Here is a 15,516-nt window from a genome sequence, read left to right on the forward strand (position 1 = left end):
TCTGTTTCGCTCGCACTTACAGGTCGTAGATAAGTGCGAGCGAAACAGACAGATAACTCGACGACTCAGTTTAAAATGCGTCGACTATAGTTATTACGTAAGAGGAAAAGGTGAAATAAAATATCTCATTTAATTTGCAACTTAAACGATGACTTTTAATACATTTTACCTATATTACATTCGTTTTGTACAAGAAAACAACATATTAAAAAAGAACTTATTCTAAATTCGACCATGCGCCATCATAAGAAACATAATAAAAACAACAATAATATCAAAAAATTACGTATATAATATGTACCTAATTCGAGATCGTGGCAATGAGTAAAATATCTATATTTATGACGATTTGTATACTTTGTTCGAAATATAAACTTGTTAGCATTCAAAACTGATGTGCTGATGGACAATGCCGAGTTTTGTCCGAAAATTGGGCTTTCTTGCATCTGAACTGAATCATTGGTAAAAAGTGTACTCTGGATTATTTAAAAATAATGATTTTAAGATTATTTCGTGGTTTAACGACATATTTTAATGTATATTATAACCACCGTCGTGACCACGACCCGTGCAATTGGGTTGAAATATCGACAAATAAAAACAAAAATTAATCGTGGTATGTACCCGTTATATATACATTAAAATATTTACAAAATTGCAAATAAACTTCTAAATTGAGTTTTTTTAAACTGTCATCATCGAAAATATAAAAAGTTAGGTACCTAAGTAGGAATCCTAAGGAAGACGAAAAAAAGTTAATTTAAATTTAATAATGACTTCTATTTTTATTAGGTAGACGTTTTTTTTTAGATAATTCATTTACATTACTCCATTTTGGTAAGCTTAACTTATTATTACTTAAATATGAATAATGAGTCATGACTCACAAGTTATTTTAAGTAAACGATTATTAAGTAATTTAATAGTCAATATTTAGTATTTTTCATATAAAAACCTTTAAGTAATATATTTGATTCTTGAAGTGCCGTCTCCTTTTAGAGGTTGGCAATCATTAGGGCAATCTGTACCTTGGCCAAACTGTACTTTTAAAGAAAAAAATATATTTTGAAGCATTATTTTTGATTATTTCGCTACATATAACAAAACAGTGCTTTAACATATTATTTTTTTCATGTCAAAGATCTATGTAATGAAGTATATCAATAAGTAACACATTTTGAATTCATAATCAAGATTGTAAGGTATGAGAGTAGATAAAGTAGATTGTACAACAAGGGCATAAAACAAGCCATTTTATCCGAGACGTTTATCTACCTGAGCCGAAGGCGAGGTCAGATATTTAAGTCGAGGATAAAATGGGTTTGATGTCGAGTAATACACTCTGCTTTTCACTTCGATTGCGAGGGAATGAAACAATAATATTATGATAATATCTCTGTACAAAATAAATTTTACGCGTAATTCCTACATGTCTATTTAGTTTAAATTTAAAGTGAAATTCGAGCAATTTTCTAATCATTACAAAATTGCTTATAATAAGATTGTATAGGTCGGGAGACCCCATCGTAAGTGCATTTTTTTATGGAAAATGTTATTGGCACTATAGAAATTACATACTTATAATTTTTTTGTGTCATCCATGTGTCATCAATTAGACTATAACCACTTTACGCACAAGAGCATCAAAAGCTGTTTTAGTCCGCTTACAGTCAGCATAAAGAAGAACTTTACAAGCAGTATAAGTGAAAAAGTTATTTTTCACTTCTCACGCTCGTAATTTTCTACTTTATGCTGGCTGTAAGTGGACTAAAACTGCTTTTCATGCTCTTGTGCGTAAAGTGTTTATGGATAAACAAGAATCTGTCTGAATGACACAAAAAATTGTATGTATGTAATTTCTATAGTGCCAGTAATATTGTGCACTTATGATGAGGTTGTAGGTACAATAGGTCTCCCGACCTTTACAATCTCATTACAAAATTGCTCATAGGTATTTCACTTTAGACATGTACCTACTTAATGAAAAAGTATGTAATTTCTATAGTGCGAGTAATATTTTGCACTTATGATGAGGTTGTATAGGTCTCCCGACTTAAACAATCTCATTACAAAATTGCTTGAATTTAACTTTAGACATGTAGGTACTTGCAAAATTATTAGTTTCATTTCCTCGCAATCGAATCTTATGCCCTTGTTGTACAATCTACAATTTGATTTAAGGAAACCAAATGTCAATGTTATAGGGATGATGACTACTAGTCAAATTAGCGACTTTATATCAAACGTCACTTGAGACTGGCAAAGTGCATTGTGCTGACATGGCACTGGAAAAAGCCATATATTAAGAGAAGAAGAAGAAGATATCAAACGTCAAAACGCTCACTTAGTTTGTATGAAATTCACAGTTGTGTCGTCATACATACACGTTTGACGTAATTTGAGGTATTTTTTTTAAGTTAAATTGATAATTTAAAATGGGTAGCAAACTTAACACTAACAGCGGACGTGGATTTTACGAAATTTGGATGATCCCTATGTGGTAATCCCTAAGGAATAATTTATTTTTGACATAGTCATCATCCCAATTGTTTCAATCAAATATTCAGTTAGATGTTAGTTTTGAATATATTATCAAAACTGAGTAGGTAACTAGTACCTAACTACGCGTTTTACTAATACATGGTAAAAGATATATACTTACCTATTATAATATTTGCTGCTATGTTGAGATACAGTTTATTTTATTCTTAATATCATTTTCGTTAACCTCAGTGCCACTTAAACGTGTTATTCGGGAAACATTAACAAATTGCTATTTCCCAATGCACATGGTCGAACCAAGAACAATAATTAAAAGAATGGCTAAGTATCTACCTAATGGAGCAATTATATAAAAAAATAGACCTTTTCGTAATCGCTGACTGACTACATTTACGTTCATTACCTCAACAAATGCAACAATTTCAATTGAAACTTACTCACACAGGTAGAAATCTACTAATTACACATTTGTATCTAGACTTGTAGTTTCTTAAGGCGCTGTGGTGAGCTAAGTTTCCTTCTCTCTCGCACATTCTAACATTTTCTTGTCAAAGAATCAGTTCAATTTTAACAAAAGTCTTGGCCAAGTCTTAAACAATAAAATTAAGTTAATTTTAGACTTCCTTCACTCTCGCACATTCTAACATTTTCTTGTCAAAGAATCAGTACAATTTTAACAAAAGTCTTGGCCAAGTCTTAAACAATAAAATTAAGTTAATTTTAGATTTCCTTCACTCTCGCACATTCTAACATTTTCTTGTCAAAGAATCAGTACAATTTTAACAAATAAGGCTCGGCAAACTCATAAACAATAAAATTATGTTAGTTTTAGACCTATTTTTACTTTAATATCAGTAGTATTCACAGAGAAAATTTGGGAAAATATTCATTATTTTTCATCCCCATTTTCTCTATCAAAACTAGGTGTATTACTTACGATAAAAATGTCTAAAATGAATGTAATGTTATAGTTATAGGTTTAGGTCCCTACTGGATCGAGCCACATTTGTTATAAGTAAGTGTATTGATTCTTTCAAAATCATTGAAATATGTAGCTGGTTAGTTTGAAAGAAACGTCTAGCCTGCCAAACTATGTTAAATTTTATTTTTAATGGTTATCCTAGGTTACTAGGACGTAAACTATGTATTTATTTTATTGTTTATCCATACTAATATTATAAAAGCGAAAGTGTGTCTGTCTGTCTTAGGCTTTCACGGCCCATTCGTTTAACCGATTTTGACGAAATTTGGTACAGAGGCAGCTTACGTCCCGTGGAAGGACATAGTCTACTTTTTATCTTGGAAAATTAAAGAGGTCCCACGTGGATTAATGACCTAAATCCACACGGACAAAGTCGCGGGCATCATCTAGTTATTAATAAAGACATTTTTTCAAACAAAACAAACAAACAATCATTGAAAATGTTAGAATGTGCAAGAGAGAAAGAAACTTAGCTAACCACAGCACCTTAACAATCATGTGTGCATGAGATAGGTTTCAATTCAAAATATATTCATACCTATACATACAGGCTTAAGACAAAAAGATCTAGATTTTCCTTGCGACTAGGCGTCGGGGCAACTTTCTTGCAATAACTCAACTAAAACAGACATTTAAAAAAATCACAGTTTATGCCAACAATTTTCCAACGATAACTCAACTGTCAAAAACAGAACGAGAAAGCAACCCCGTTTCCTAACTATATTTAATATCTTATAATTGGGTATTTGACTCCAATTTTTTAAATTACTTTATTATAAACTAGGATAAAAATAATGACGTAAACTGAAAAAACTAATTAAATCGATCAAATAACAAAAAAGTTGTAAGCATTTAAATATTTCTGATTAGACAGAGATAGCGATATAGCATTTTGACGTCACACCTTACTAATGCCAACGTAGCTTCGTGCGGTTTCATACAAATTTTCGTTTTGCGAGAAAGGGATCGAAGACCCTCCCACTCCAAAATTAAAATGCCTGTAACTTTGTAAATCTTTGTTGGATTTTAATATTTTTTTCGGCGTACGTGATTATTTTTATCCTAGTTTATAATTAAGTAATAATATTTATCAAATTCAAAAGTAGGAAAATACCCAGTTGGTTAATTCCATAATCGCTGTCCAGTATACAACCTCGGCGGCTCCTCCGCTCCAACATGGCCGTCGCACTCACGCACACACGTGACACACACACAGGACACAGACTAGTGTGTGTGTGGTCACCGCACATGCCACAGACCGAGATTGAGTACACTGAGTCGCGGCAACTTCACGATATGGTCCAAGCCCTGCGGAGTGATACACGTACATCCGTACAAGTCTATCGCCTTCAGATTGCGCAAGCCCTCGCCCAGAGCGCGCAGGCCCCTGTCGGTGACCCGCGTGCACTGGCCTATGTTCAGCGTCTCCAGCTGCGACAGCCTGGCGACCCTCTCCAGACCCTCGTCGGTGAGGCGGCAGGCGCTCAGCGACAGCGAGCGGAGCCCGGAGAGCCCCAGCGTCGCGTGCGACAGCGCCTCGTCCCCGACCTTGTCGCAGAACGACACGTCCAAGGCCCTCAACCTTCCACTCTCTGCCAAGTGGGCGACTCCCGCGTCGGACACGCCGTCGCACGCTCTCAAGTTGACATCTTCTAAATGTGGAAGCCTCGCTAGGTGCCTCAAGCCGGCATCGGTAACGGCAACGCAGAAGGACAGGTTGATAGACTTCAGTTTGGGAAGCCCAGTAGCGGTGTGTTTCAAAGCCTCGTCCGTCAACCTTTGGCAGTCTTGTAATCCCAGATGCTCCAACTCCGGAGTACCTCTCGCTTCCCCTCCGCCGCAGAGATGAGCTATCCCATCATCGTTGACGTGCCAGCACGATCTCAAGTTCAAACGGCGCAGCTTTCGCAAGCCCCAAGCGATCAGAAGCAGTCCAGTGTCGGTGACGTTGCAACATCCCCCGAGTTCCAACTCTTCCAAGTTTTTCAGTGACTGCGCTATTCTACCGAGTGAAGAGTCTGTAACCTGCTTACACAGCGAGAGGTCTAACCGTCGAAGCGCCGGCAGTTCAGCTGCAAAAGCACTCGCTAGAGCCGCATCAGTTACACTGTAACAACCGCTCAAGGAGAGAGATTCTAGTCCCGGTAGAGCGGCAACCGCGTCTCTTAAGCCGCGTCTCAGCGACAGAACCTGTAGTTTCCGAACGCCGCGCCTGGCCAGCGAAGCGAATAGCACTGGCGCTGGCCTTCTCAGATGCAAGGCGGCCTCGACTCCGCGCCAAACAGACCTACGGTCGGCCGCGTCGCGCCAAGCGCGGCAAACTTGAGCCGCTCTTCCTCTTTCGCGCACTGGCAACCTTTCAAATATTAAAGCTAACAATTCCGGGTATAACCTCGAGATGTGAGTCCCCTGCGGTTCCGGGACAGGCTCCGGCACGTGAGCCGTCGACAAGTGCGGCCGATGGAGCCTATAAGGCGCGGTGCGGTTCTTCCGCCTCGTCGTGCTCGGCAGCTCGGTCAGGCCGAGGCGCTCGTCGCGCCAGGACAACACTTCCTCCGTCCACGCACTCATGGCACTACACTATAACATGACACGGGTTTAGATCGGACCGGTTTTCGGTGAAATCGAGCGGTGGGCGAGCGAGCGACCGTCCCGCTCGGCGTGTGATCGTGCACTGGCGGCGAAGAGTGGCCCCCGCCCGCCGCTCGCTCGCTATTGGTCGCGGTCGGCAGCACGTGACGCGCGGCGTATCGATTCGGAGGCTCTGCGGCGGCATTTTTAAGTTGGCGGGCCGAGAGCCCGCCTTCGTCCCGCGCGGCCCGCTACGCCCGCCTCATAGACTATACACGTAGCCGACGGTGCAGGCTCTTTATTTAGATATAAGAATATAAATTTCTACGTCTTAATCTTAACGCATTTTAGGCTTAGCCATTTTAATATATTAACAGTAATTTACACTTAGACAATAATCTTCTCAAGCAACATTCTGCTTCCTGAAATAAAAATAAACGTTTTGCTGCATTGCATTTAGGATCTCCCGCCCCCCGGGATTTCCACCCTGCCGGCAAATCCGTGCCTCCATGTGATTTAGCGTTCCGGTACGATGCCGTGTAGCAACCAAAGGGGTATGGGTTAGCCCACTTTCATCTTGCTAGTCCTTTGACTCGTAACCAAAAACCCAACAAAATAGAGAGCGATGGGCATGAACGCGAGTAACGCAGCCACACTACGTCTCTGCCTCCTTTTCTCGCTACTTCTCGTGCACAGACCACAACCTAATAGCCGGACACCCCCGATCGCCAAGCTTAGGCAGTTAGCATAAAAGTCGGCCCATGCACGTTCGGTAGGTACCCACATTCCGCACATTGACTTGATTACGTGACTTTTGAGTCCACCAATCACAACATAGCATTTTCCCCTGTCCCCAGCCAACATTTACGATTTTGTTTTCATGCAAAACCTTGTATATGCGTACAATTGAGGTTGAATTCCCTATGTTCCCATGCCCCACGGGCAGTGTGTGGCCGAGGGGTTAGGCATAAATCAACATTATTTTTCTTCGCTTGCTCTATGACCATAGTGATAAGGCGGCAAAACAACTCAGCGCGCCGTATATTTTCGTTCGCGTTGCACTTGCCGACGGTTTAGGACCAGTTTATTGAGACCTCTATCACTGGCCGCGACAGCCTTTATCAGTTTGGGTTAAGGAAATCATGGGGCTATGACACAGGTCTCGCATACTGGGCGCCTGATAACATCAGCCAACTATTACAAGGGCAACCGGTTGCTGGCTGAATATGATATTCGAAATTCGAATTGAATCGGCCCAGAAAGGAACGCGGCGTAGACTAACCTACCTACTTAAAATTTTACATTAATTTTGAAGATATTCTAAATTCTAATAGATACCTATATCAACTTTTCTAGTAGGTAGATAGGTACATAGTAACAAAAAAGTTAAGTAGGTATTCATAAAAAATAAGTACTTAAGTAACCTAGGTAGGTTTTTTTTTTAATTCAGATACAAGTTAGCCCTTGACTGCAATCTCACCTGATGGTAAGTTATGATGCAGTCTAAGATGATAGCGGGCTAACCTGGAAGGGGTATGGCAGTTTTTATTAAACCCATACCCCTTTGGTTTCTACACGGCATCGTACCGGAACGCTAAATCGCTTGGCGGCACGGCTTTGCCGGTAGGGTGGTAACTAGCCACGGCCGAAGCCTCCCACCAGACCAGACCAGAAATTTAGAAATTATAAAATTCCAAACCCCTGCCAGGAATCGAACCCGGGACCTCCCACTATTAAGACCACAGCGCTCACCACTGCGCCAGGGAAGTCGTCGAACGTTGTAGGTACCTAGATTTATGAGAAATTAAAAGAATTTAATGGCTTATGGCAGGGTTAGCACATACCTAGCACCAAACATGAAAATTGTAAATAGGTAGGTAAGTAAGTAGGATATAGGTACCTACCTACCTACCTAATTGCTGATTTTAGGTACCTAGGTTCTTACCTACTGTGTTTTAAATCTTTTTAAATATTATTTAAAATAAATTTGCAACAATATATTTTTAGGTAAGTAAGTAGGAAGGTAGTAATTCACTGTTATAACTATCTAAAAACTAGTAAAAAGTAAATAAAAATTATAATCACATAACCCTCCTTTGGGCTTCGAAGCGGTCGGTTAAAAAATACGCGCACAAAAATACACGCATTCCCCTATTTTGAAAAATGTAGGTTACCTAGGTAAATGCTAAATGTAGGTAACCTGCCTAGTTCTATGTGCTTTTTGGGTCTTAAAAAATAAGTAAGACTTGCTTAAAAATAAAATAAAACATTTTGATAATCATGATAGGTTGGTATGGTAATGCATCCAGTACCTATCCATAAGGTACGAGCTTTAATTATAATATAAAATAAAAATAAGTCGGCCATGTTTAAATTATAATACAGGTATACTGACTCACACATACAAATTTCTATAAGCAGAGCTCTGTGTTTTAAACAGAATAGGAAGTTTTAAAAAGTAAAGCGAAAATAAATCTTAACTGTTAAACAATAACGTTCTAAATTGATAAGCAAAAACAATAGTTACACATCAGAGGGTTCAATGTTTTGTTCATACTGAAATAAGCATCTTACTCCAAAAAAATAAAGTTTAAAGTCCTCTGTATATTAACAACACAACAGATATCATTAGTACAAAGAAAATATACCTTATGTAATTGTGATAAGCTTCAAATTTGTACAAAATATTTATAGGGCAAACACAAAATGTAAATCAGCTGTTGCGCTAGTGTGCGCGTGGAACGTCGTGCGTGCAGTAGAGCCGGCCGTTCCACTTGACTCGTTCTGTTTTTGAAATTACAAACTTTTTTAATCGTTGAGAAATAAATTTACAATAAATTATCATAATTTTATGGCGACACAATTTTTAACAATATCCACCTTTGGTATAAAATTGAATAAAAAAATACTTAGGTAAGTAGGTAGTACCTAAGTAGGTAACATTTTTTAATTACTCACCATTTTTTAAAAAACTAAACCGACTGACGTTTAGGACGGAGCCCTCATTGACAAAAGGTGAAACAAACGTGATGAAAGAAACGCTTATAGTAGGTAGATATTATTAGCGCCATTTTAGTGACGTCAGCACTAGACTGATGTTTCGAGCTGATGGTATAGTTTTTATTTCGGCTGACGTCAAAATGACGTCATTTCGATGTTAATGAGACATGGTTCCAGCGCAATAGCAATTTGCGGGACTCATTTGAGTGAGTGAGAATGCACTCTTTTACGTTCGTACGAGGTACGAACAGAGTGAATAGAACGAGTTTTGTTTGCCTGTATTCTAACTTCCGAGATTACAACAGCAACGTTTCAAACTTGTTCCAAATTCCATTTTTTAAAAAGAACAGAAATTCGAAATTCGAACACTCCACTAGCATTCTTTGACTACCTATGTTCCTTGAAGCCAGGAGTCCGGTATGACTCACAACTGACGAGTATGTTGACCACACAATATTTTTTTCCAGGATATTGACTGTGAACTGGCATCTTTGACGAATTCACTTAATTTTTCCTCTTGCTTAAAAAAACCAATTTATAATAAAGGTTTGTATTAGCAAGGTCAACCTATAGTAAAAAACCTACTTTTATCAACCTAATTCAAAAAAATATTCAATGTATCCAAAGGAAAAGAATTGGAGATAGAATTATTTTTGAATAATTTCAATATTGATGTTTTATGTATAACAGTATAACTGAACACTGGCTACCGGCCAGAACCAATGCAATTCATGGGGGCTCATTAATTTTGTTAAACAAATTAAAGTTTATTACACTACTAGCTTATGCCCGCGACTTGGTACGCGTGGATTTAGATTTTTGAAAATCCCGTGGGAACTCTTTGATTTCCCGGGATAAAAAGTAGTAGGGATGTATGTCACTCTCCAGATCTTCTATACCCATATAAAACTATACCCATGCAGAGAATCACGTTGATCTGTTGCTCCGTTGCGACGTGATTAAATGAAGGCCATGATTCATCATTCATAATAATATTAGTAGGTAGATTTTTAGGGTTCCGTACCTCAAAAGGAAAAAGGCACCTTAGGGCCCCTGTGCACTTATTCTATTCGATTCGTATATGTTTTCGTCAAAATACGATTTGAAGCGGCCGTCATACGAAATATACGTATGCTTGTACAATGTACACTCATTTGATTCATTTATTTTGACGGATCCGTATAAATACGAATCAAGTGAGTGTACAAGCATACGCTATGACGGCCACTTTGAATCGTATTTTACGAATATGAATACGAATCGAATACGAATGAGTGCACAAACGCCCTCATAGGATCACTTCGATGTCTGACAAGATCCGTCTAGGCTAGGGAATCAAAACCTATAGATAGGGTAGGGTACTTTCCGTTGACCTAGAACCATGAAAGGCAGGTAGCAATGTCTTATAGTACCTAGCACAAGTAAAGAGAAGAATCCGAAAACCGTAAATTCGTGGTTAAAAAAATGGTATTTTTGTTAAATGATGATGGAACTGAAATGTTTCACTTTACGATTGTCCGGTTTTTACAGGCATGGCCGTAGCCAGGGGGAGGGCTCTGACTTCTGGAGGTACAGGGTCTATTTAGTTTTCTCAGTCCTGTGTGTGATCAGACAACTCGATATTATGGTGACCCTATTGAGTCTACGCAACTTGACAGAAAGCAGTTTTTGTGCCTGTTTTTTCCCGCCTACCTGAGCTGCCATATGGTACCTACATAACCCTCACATACGTAAAAACAACCATAGCTTTACTCACATTAGGTATAATTTTGAATGAAGTTATTATAGATATTGTATAAGGTAGGTAGGTACCTACCTATCTAGATGCTAGGCATTACAAACTCAACAATACAATCCGTAGATCTGGGTAGGTAGGAGGTAGGTACTTTGGGAACTTTAGTTACATAAGTTATTATAACTACATAAAATTATTTGTAATTAAATTTTGTAAATTTGTTTACGATAGGCTATTCGTGGTTAGGACCTATTTGAACAAAAATCCATGGTTTTAATCAAGAAAATCAGAAAACAAAACAAAAATCATTATTCAAAGACATAAGGAAAAAAACGTCCATGACAGAATATAATGTTTTATTATAAATATTCGCTTCATCAAGAATCAAGAATAATATTAATTTGCAAAAATAATATTTTGAAATGAATGTGCACGCCATCTTGGGATGAGAGGATGCTGTATGTAAAAGCGCCATCTATTATTGAGTAGCAGTATTATTTAACAAGAGCCGGAACTAACTTGTTCTAATAAATTCTGTAAAATTACGACAGATGGCGTGCTTTACAGTTAGCATATTTGCTTTATAATATTATGAATACCCGGGCGTTTGCTAATGCGCTAAAAAAAATAATTATTGTGCTTAAACGTCCTAAAACCATCTTTTAGCATTTACGTCCACCAATGAAACCAATTTAAGGTACGTCGGTTGGTTGGATTCAAAAGTATATAACGCACAACAGAAACATTTTTTCTGTTTGTCAAGAATACGCAATATAGGTACCTAGGTACATTATTATTATTCAGTAATTTAAATAATAGAATTACAGGCTTAAAATTGTTGAAATAAAATACAAACAAAGACTAGTGTTGATTCGCGTCGTAGGCAACTCTTGTAACTTAAAGTGCGCTTTCGTGTAGTAAATAGGTACATTATAAGCTGGCAACATTACTGCAGGGACGGACTGAAACTTTTACTTTTTATAATTTACTAGTTGATTCCCGCGACTTCATCCGCGTGGATTTAGGTTTTTAAAAATCCCGTAGGAACTCTTTGATTTTCCGGGATATAAAGTAGCCCAAGTTACTTACTCTCTAGGTAGGTACCTACTTATTTCACTAGGTATACCTTTGCAAAAAAGCACGTCGATCCGTTCGTTGCGATGAGATTGAAGTACAAACCAACAAACAAACACACTTCCGCATATTTTACAACTAGATGATGCCTGCGACTTCGTCCGCTTGGATTTAGGTTTTTAAAAATCCCGTGGGAACTCTTTGATTTTCCGGGATAAAAAGCCTATGTCCTTGCCCGGGATCAGCGGTGATGCAAGCTATATCTGTACCAAATTTCGTCAAAATCGGTTGAACGGATGGGCCGTGAAAGGCTAGCAGACAGACAGACAGACACACTATCGCATTTATAATATTAGTATGGATATGGGTAGTAATTCGCATTACCGATGCAAAGATGATCCATACTAGTCCATCATCATGATACTCATCAATCCATCGCCGGCCCACTTCTGAGCACGGGTCTCCTCTTATAATGAGAAGGTTTAGGCCTTAGTCTGCCACACTGGCCCAGTGCTGACTGGCAGGCGAAATCATAACATTTGAGAGCTCTATGGAGAAAAGATTGAAGCTGCTGTTCAAACTTTACTACATGGTACCAATTTGATTGAAATCATGAACTTAATAGACTAAAATTCAGCACAATTTTAGTCCATTTCGCTTGGAAATGACTTCAAGTTTGTAGGTAAATACTCAAAGACCAAAATCATGAACTTTGGAGACTTAATTTTAGCACAGTTTTAGGTCCTTTTGCATGGAAATGAGGAAATGAACTGCTCGATTGCGGTAGAATGACAGGTCCAATGTCACGATCGTAATCACCTCTGATTGTTTGATGCTCGCTCACTATTGGCTACAATGCATTGTTGCAACAAGAATAGCACAAATTCAGTCAATCACCACAACTGAGATTGTAATAATGACCGATGCAGGTTTTACGAATTCGACCTACAGTATTCAGTGGGCCAAAATGTCCGGATTAAAGGAAAAAGCATGAGAAGTTGATCAGAAAGGTACCTAATAACATCAAATACTATTTCTATATCCTCGCTGAATAACATCGTATTATTTGCTATCCGTCTTAATTGGTTAATTATTCCTAACACAAAACATTATTTTCATGTCTAAGCTTCCACTCCGCAGTCCGTCCCTGTATAAAATGTTAAGCTTAGAAAACATTACCTAAAATAAATCGACGGACACTTCACGGACACTTCACGACGACTTGGGACATTGAATGTGGCATCTCTAATCTTTAAACAATTTCCTAAGGTTGCCACTCATCATAACCTACTCGTATAGTCCCTATAAAGCCAAGTAGCTTATGCTCGCGACTTCGTCCGCGTGGACTACACAATTTTCAAACCCCTATTTCACCCTCTTTAGGGGTTGAGTTTTCAAAATCCTTTCTTAGCGGATGCCAACGTCATAATATCTATCTGCATGCCTTTTAGCTCGATCCGTCCAGTAGTTTGAGCTGTGCGTTGATAGATCAATCAGTCAGGGTGATTGACTCTTTTCGGGAGGTCGGGGTCTCGATCCCGAGTACGCAGCGTTAATTTTTCGGAGTTACATAATTGCGTTTTAAGCAATTAAATATCACTAACTTGCCTTGCTACGGTGAAGGAAAATATCGTGAGGAAACTCGTTCATTTTCGATTAACACGTGGGTCCTACCTATCTTTGTGACTCATCAGACTTTTTCAATTCATAGAGCTTAATACAAATTAATCAAAGTTTGTTAATATGAGAATATAGAAAATAGTTTCATATTTGTGCCTTTTGGGGTGGAGACCATGGGTTCGTGGGGCGAGGATGCTAGATCCTTTTTTAAGGACCTTTCATCCCGTCTCGCGGAATCCACGGGGGACCGGAGGGCTGGCAGTTACCTCGGTCAGCATATTAGTCTGGCCATTCAATGAGGTAACGCGTTGGCACCCTGCCTCGTTGCGGTGGTTTAGATGATATTTTCGATCTGTAATTTTTACGTTCAATTGTTTAAATTCAATCTAAATAGTTAAATGATTGAGCTTTTCACGACTTATCAGTTTTTAAATTGATAGCTTTTCACGATTGATGATTTTTTTAAATTGACACGATTGATGAAATTTTTAAATTGATAGATAGACCTTTTCACGATTGGTGAAATCTTTAAATTGACAGAGCTTTTCACGATTGATGAAATTTTTAAATTGATAGAGCTTTTCACGATTGACGATTTTTTTTAAATTGACAGAGCTTTTCACGATTGATGAAATTTTTAAATTGATAGAGCTTTTCATGATTGGTGAAATTTTTAAATTGATAGAGCTTTTCGCGATTGATGATTTTTTAAATTGATAGAGCTTTTCACGATTGATGAAATTTTTGAATTGATAGAGATTTTCACTTTTGATAGAATTTTTAAATTGATAGAGCTTTTCGCGATTACAGCTTTTCAAGGTTGATCAGTTTCTTTAATTAATGCAGCTTTGATTTAGATCAGAATTTTTCAATTAATAGAGCTTTTCACGATCGCAATTTGTTAATTGATAGATTTTGAACAATTTTATTAAATTGAGTTTTTATTTGATACAACTTTTCAGGATTGATAAGTTTTTTAATTTATTGACCTTTTGCTATTGATCAGAGTTTTTGATTGACACAATATAGCTAGTAGGTGCAGATAGGTATTTAGTTTTTCAGGTAAAGACGTTGATATCGACCAGTTTGAAACTCATTAGAGCTTTGATTTGTAAGAACTTTCAACTTGTAGTCAAAAATAGTTGTAAAAAGCACATCTGTGACTGAGAACTAGTTTCACCGATACTACTACAGCTTTATACAGGAATTCAAGTTCATTCCCTGGTCCCAAAGATTCAAACATCGAATCAGTTTGGCTTATAACTTGGTGGGGGTCACACGTCGGTATCCACCCTAATTTTATCGTAACATCGTACCTAACATCGTAATAAAATTGTGTTTTTATTATCAAACCACAAAAGTTGAGCAAAAATGTGTTCTTTTAGTGTCTCTTGTGCAATATTTTTTGCTTCGTTTAGTAAAGTTTAGTGTGTTTTAGTGCTGCTTGATTCGTGAGAAGTTTGTTTTTAGTTTTTGTTTTAAGTTTTGTTTTGTTTTTATTAGCTTTTGTTATGTTTGTATGTACCTGACCTTACTTTCTCTGCGTGAATGATTTATTAGGTAATAATGATTATTAATTTCTTTGACACTATTTTGGGCTAAAACAAAATACTTACAACAGAAGAATGAATGTAGGCATTTTTTAGGCAAGCGCGCTTCAATCTAGACTTAGTTGCTTATAAGCATAAATTCTCTTCAATTACATCTTGCAAAAAAAGATAGGTAGGTATGCATACAAATAGTCTTGCGTGAAAGTGTCCGAAAATGTAAAGACATAGGTAAGGTATACATAAATTACATACACAATAGGTACTAATACATATACATATATACAATAGAAAAACTTTTTATTTACAAAGTCTCGCTGTTCAACGAGGTAACGCGTTCGCGCACCTTGCCTCGGATTAAGATGATATTTTTGATTTAAAATTTTTATATTTATTTATTTTAAAATTAGTGCCCTTCTGTTGTTTTAGTTTAGTTGTGTTCTTCAATTAAAAAATACATTAGATAAATTAATCATGGTTCATGA

At 37.6% G+C, this 15,516-nt stretch overlaps 3 protein-coding genes across 3 annotated transcripts in view; 2 read left to right on the forward strand and 1 right to left on the reverse strand.

The window, feature by feature from the left end:
- LOC117983872 (cytochrome P450 6B5-like) overlaps positions 1–15,516 on the forward strand; it is a 66,519-nt gene that overhangs the window by 31,888 nt on the left and 19,115 nt on the right. The gene's annotated exons all lie outside the window — the stretch shown is intronic.
- Positions 129–6,237, reverse strand: Ppa (Partner of paired). The gene is made up of 2 exons (XM_034970503.2): positions 3,971–6,237; positions 129–2,991 (listed from the first exon to the last, which is right to left on the reverse strand). The coding sequence occupies exon 1, from the start codon at positions 6,053–6,055 to the stop codon at positions 4,724–4,726; it is 1,332 nt and encodes a 443-aa protein (XP_034826394.1). The 5' UTR covers positions 6,056–6,237; the 3' UTR covers positions 129–2,991; positions 3,971–4,723.
- Positions 14,757–15,516, forward strand: part of LOC117983874 (protein Wnt-5b-like) — a 48,357-nt gene continuing 47,597 nt past the window's right edge. Inside the window, exon 1 of the mRNA XM_069500002.1 lies at positions 14,757–14,768. The gene's annotated coding sequence lies outside the window, so the exon portion shown is untranslated. The remainder of the gene's footprint in view (positions 14,769–15,516) is intronic.

The sequence above is a fragment of the Maniola hyperantus genome, chromosome 7 (assembly GCF_902806685.2).
Source record: "Maniola hyperantus chromosome 7, iAphHyp1.2, whole genome shotgun sequence".
Classification (NCBI taxonomy): Eukaryota; Metazoa; Arthropoda; class Insecta; order Lepidoptera; family Nymphalidae; genus Maniola; species Maniola hyperantus.

Coding starts and splice junctions, on each gene's coding strand:
- Ppa (XM_034970503.2), bottom strand. CDS start 6,055: ATGAGTGCGTGGACGGAGGAAGTGTTGTCCTGGCGCGACGAGCGCCTC.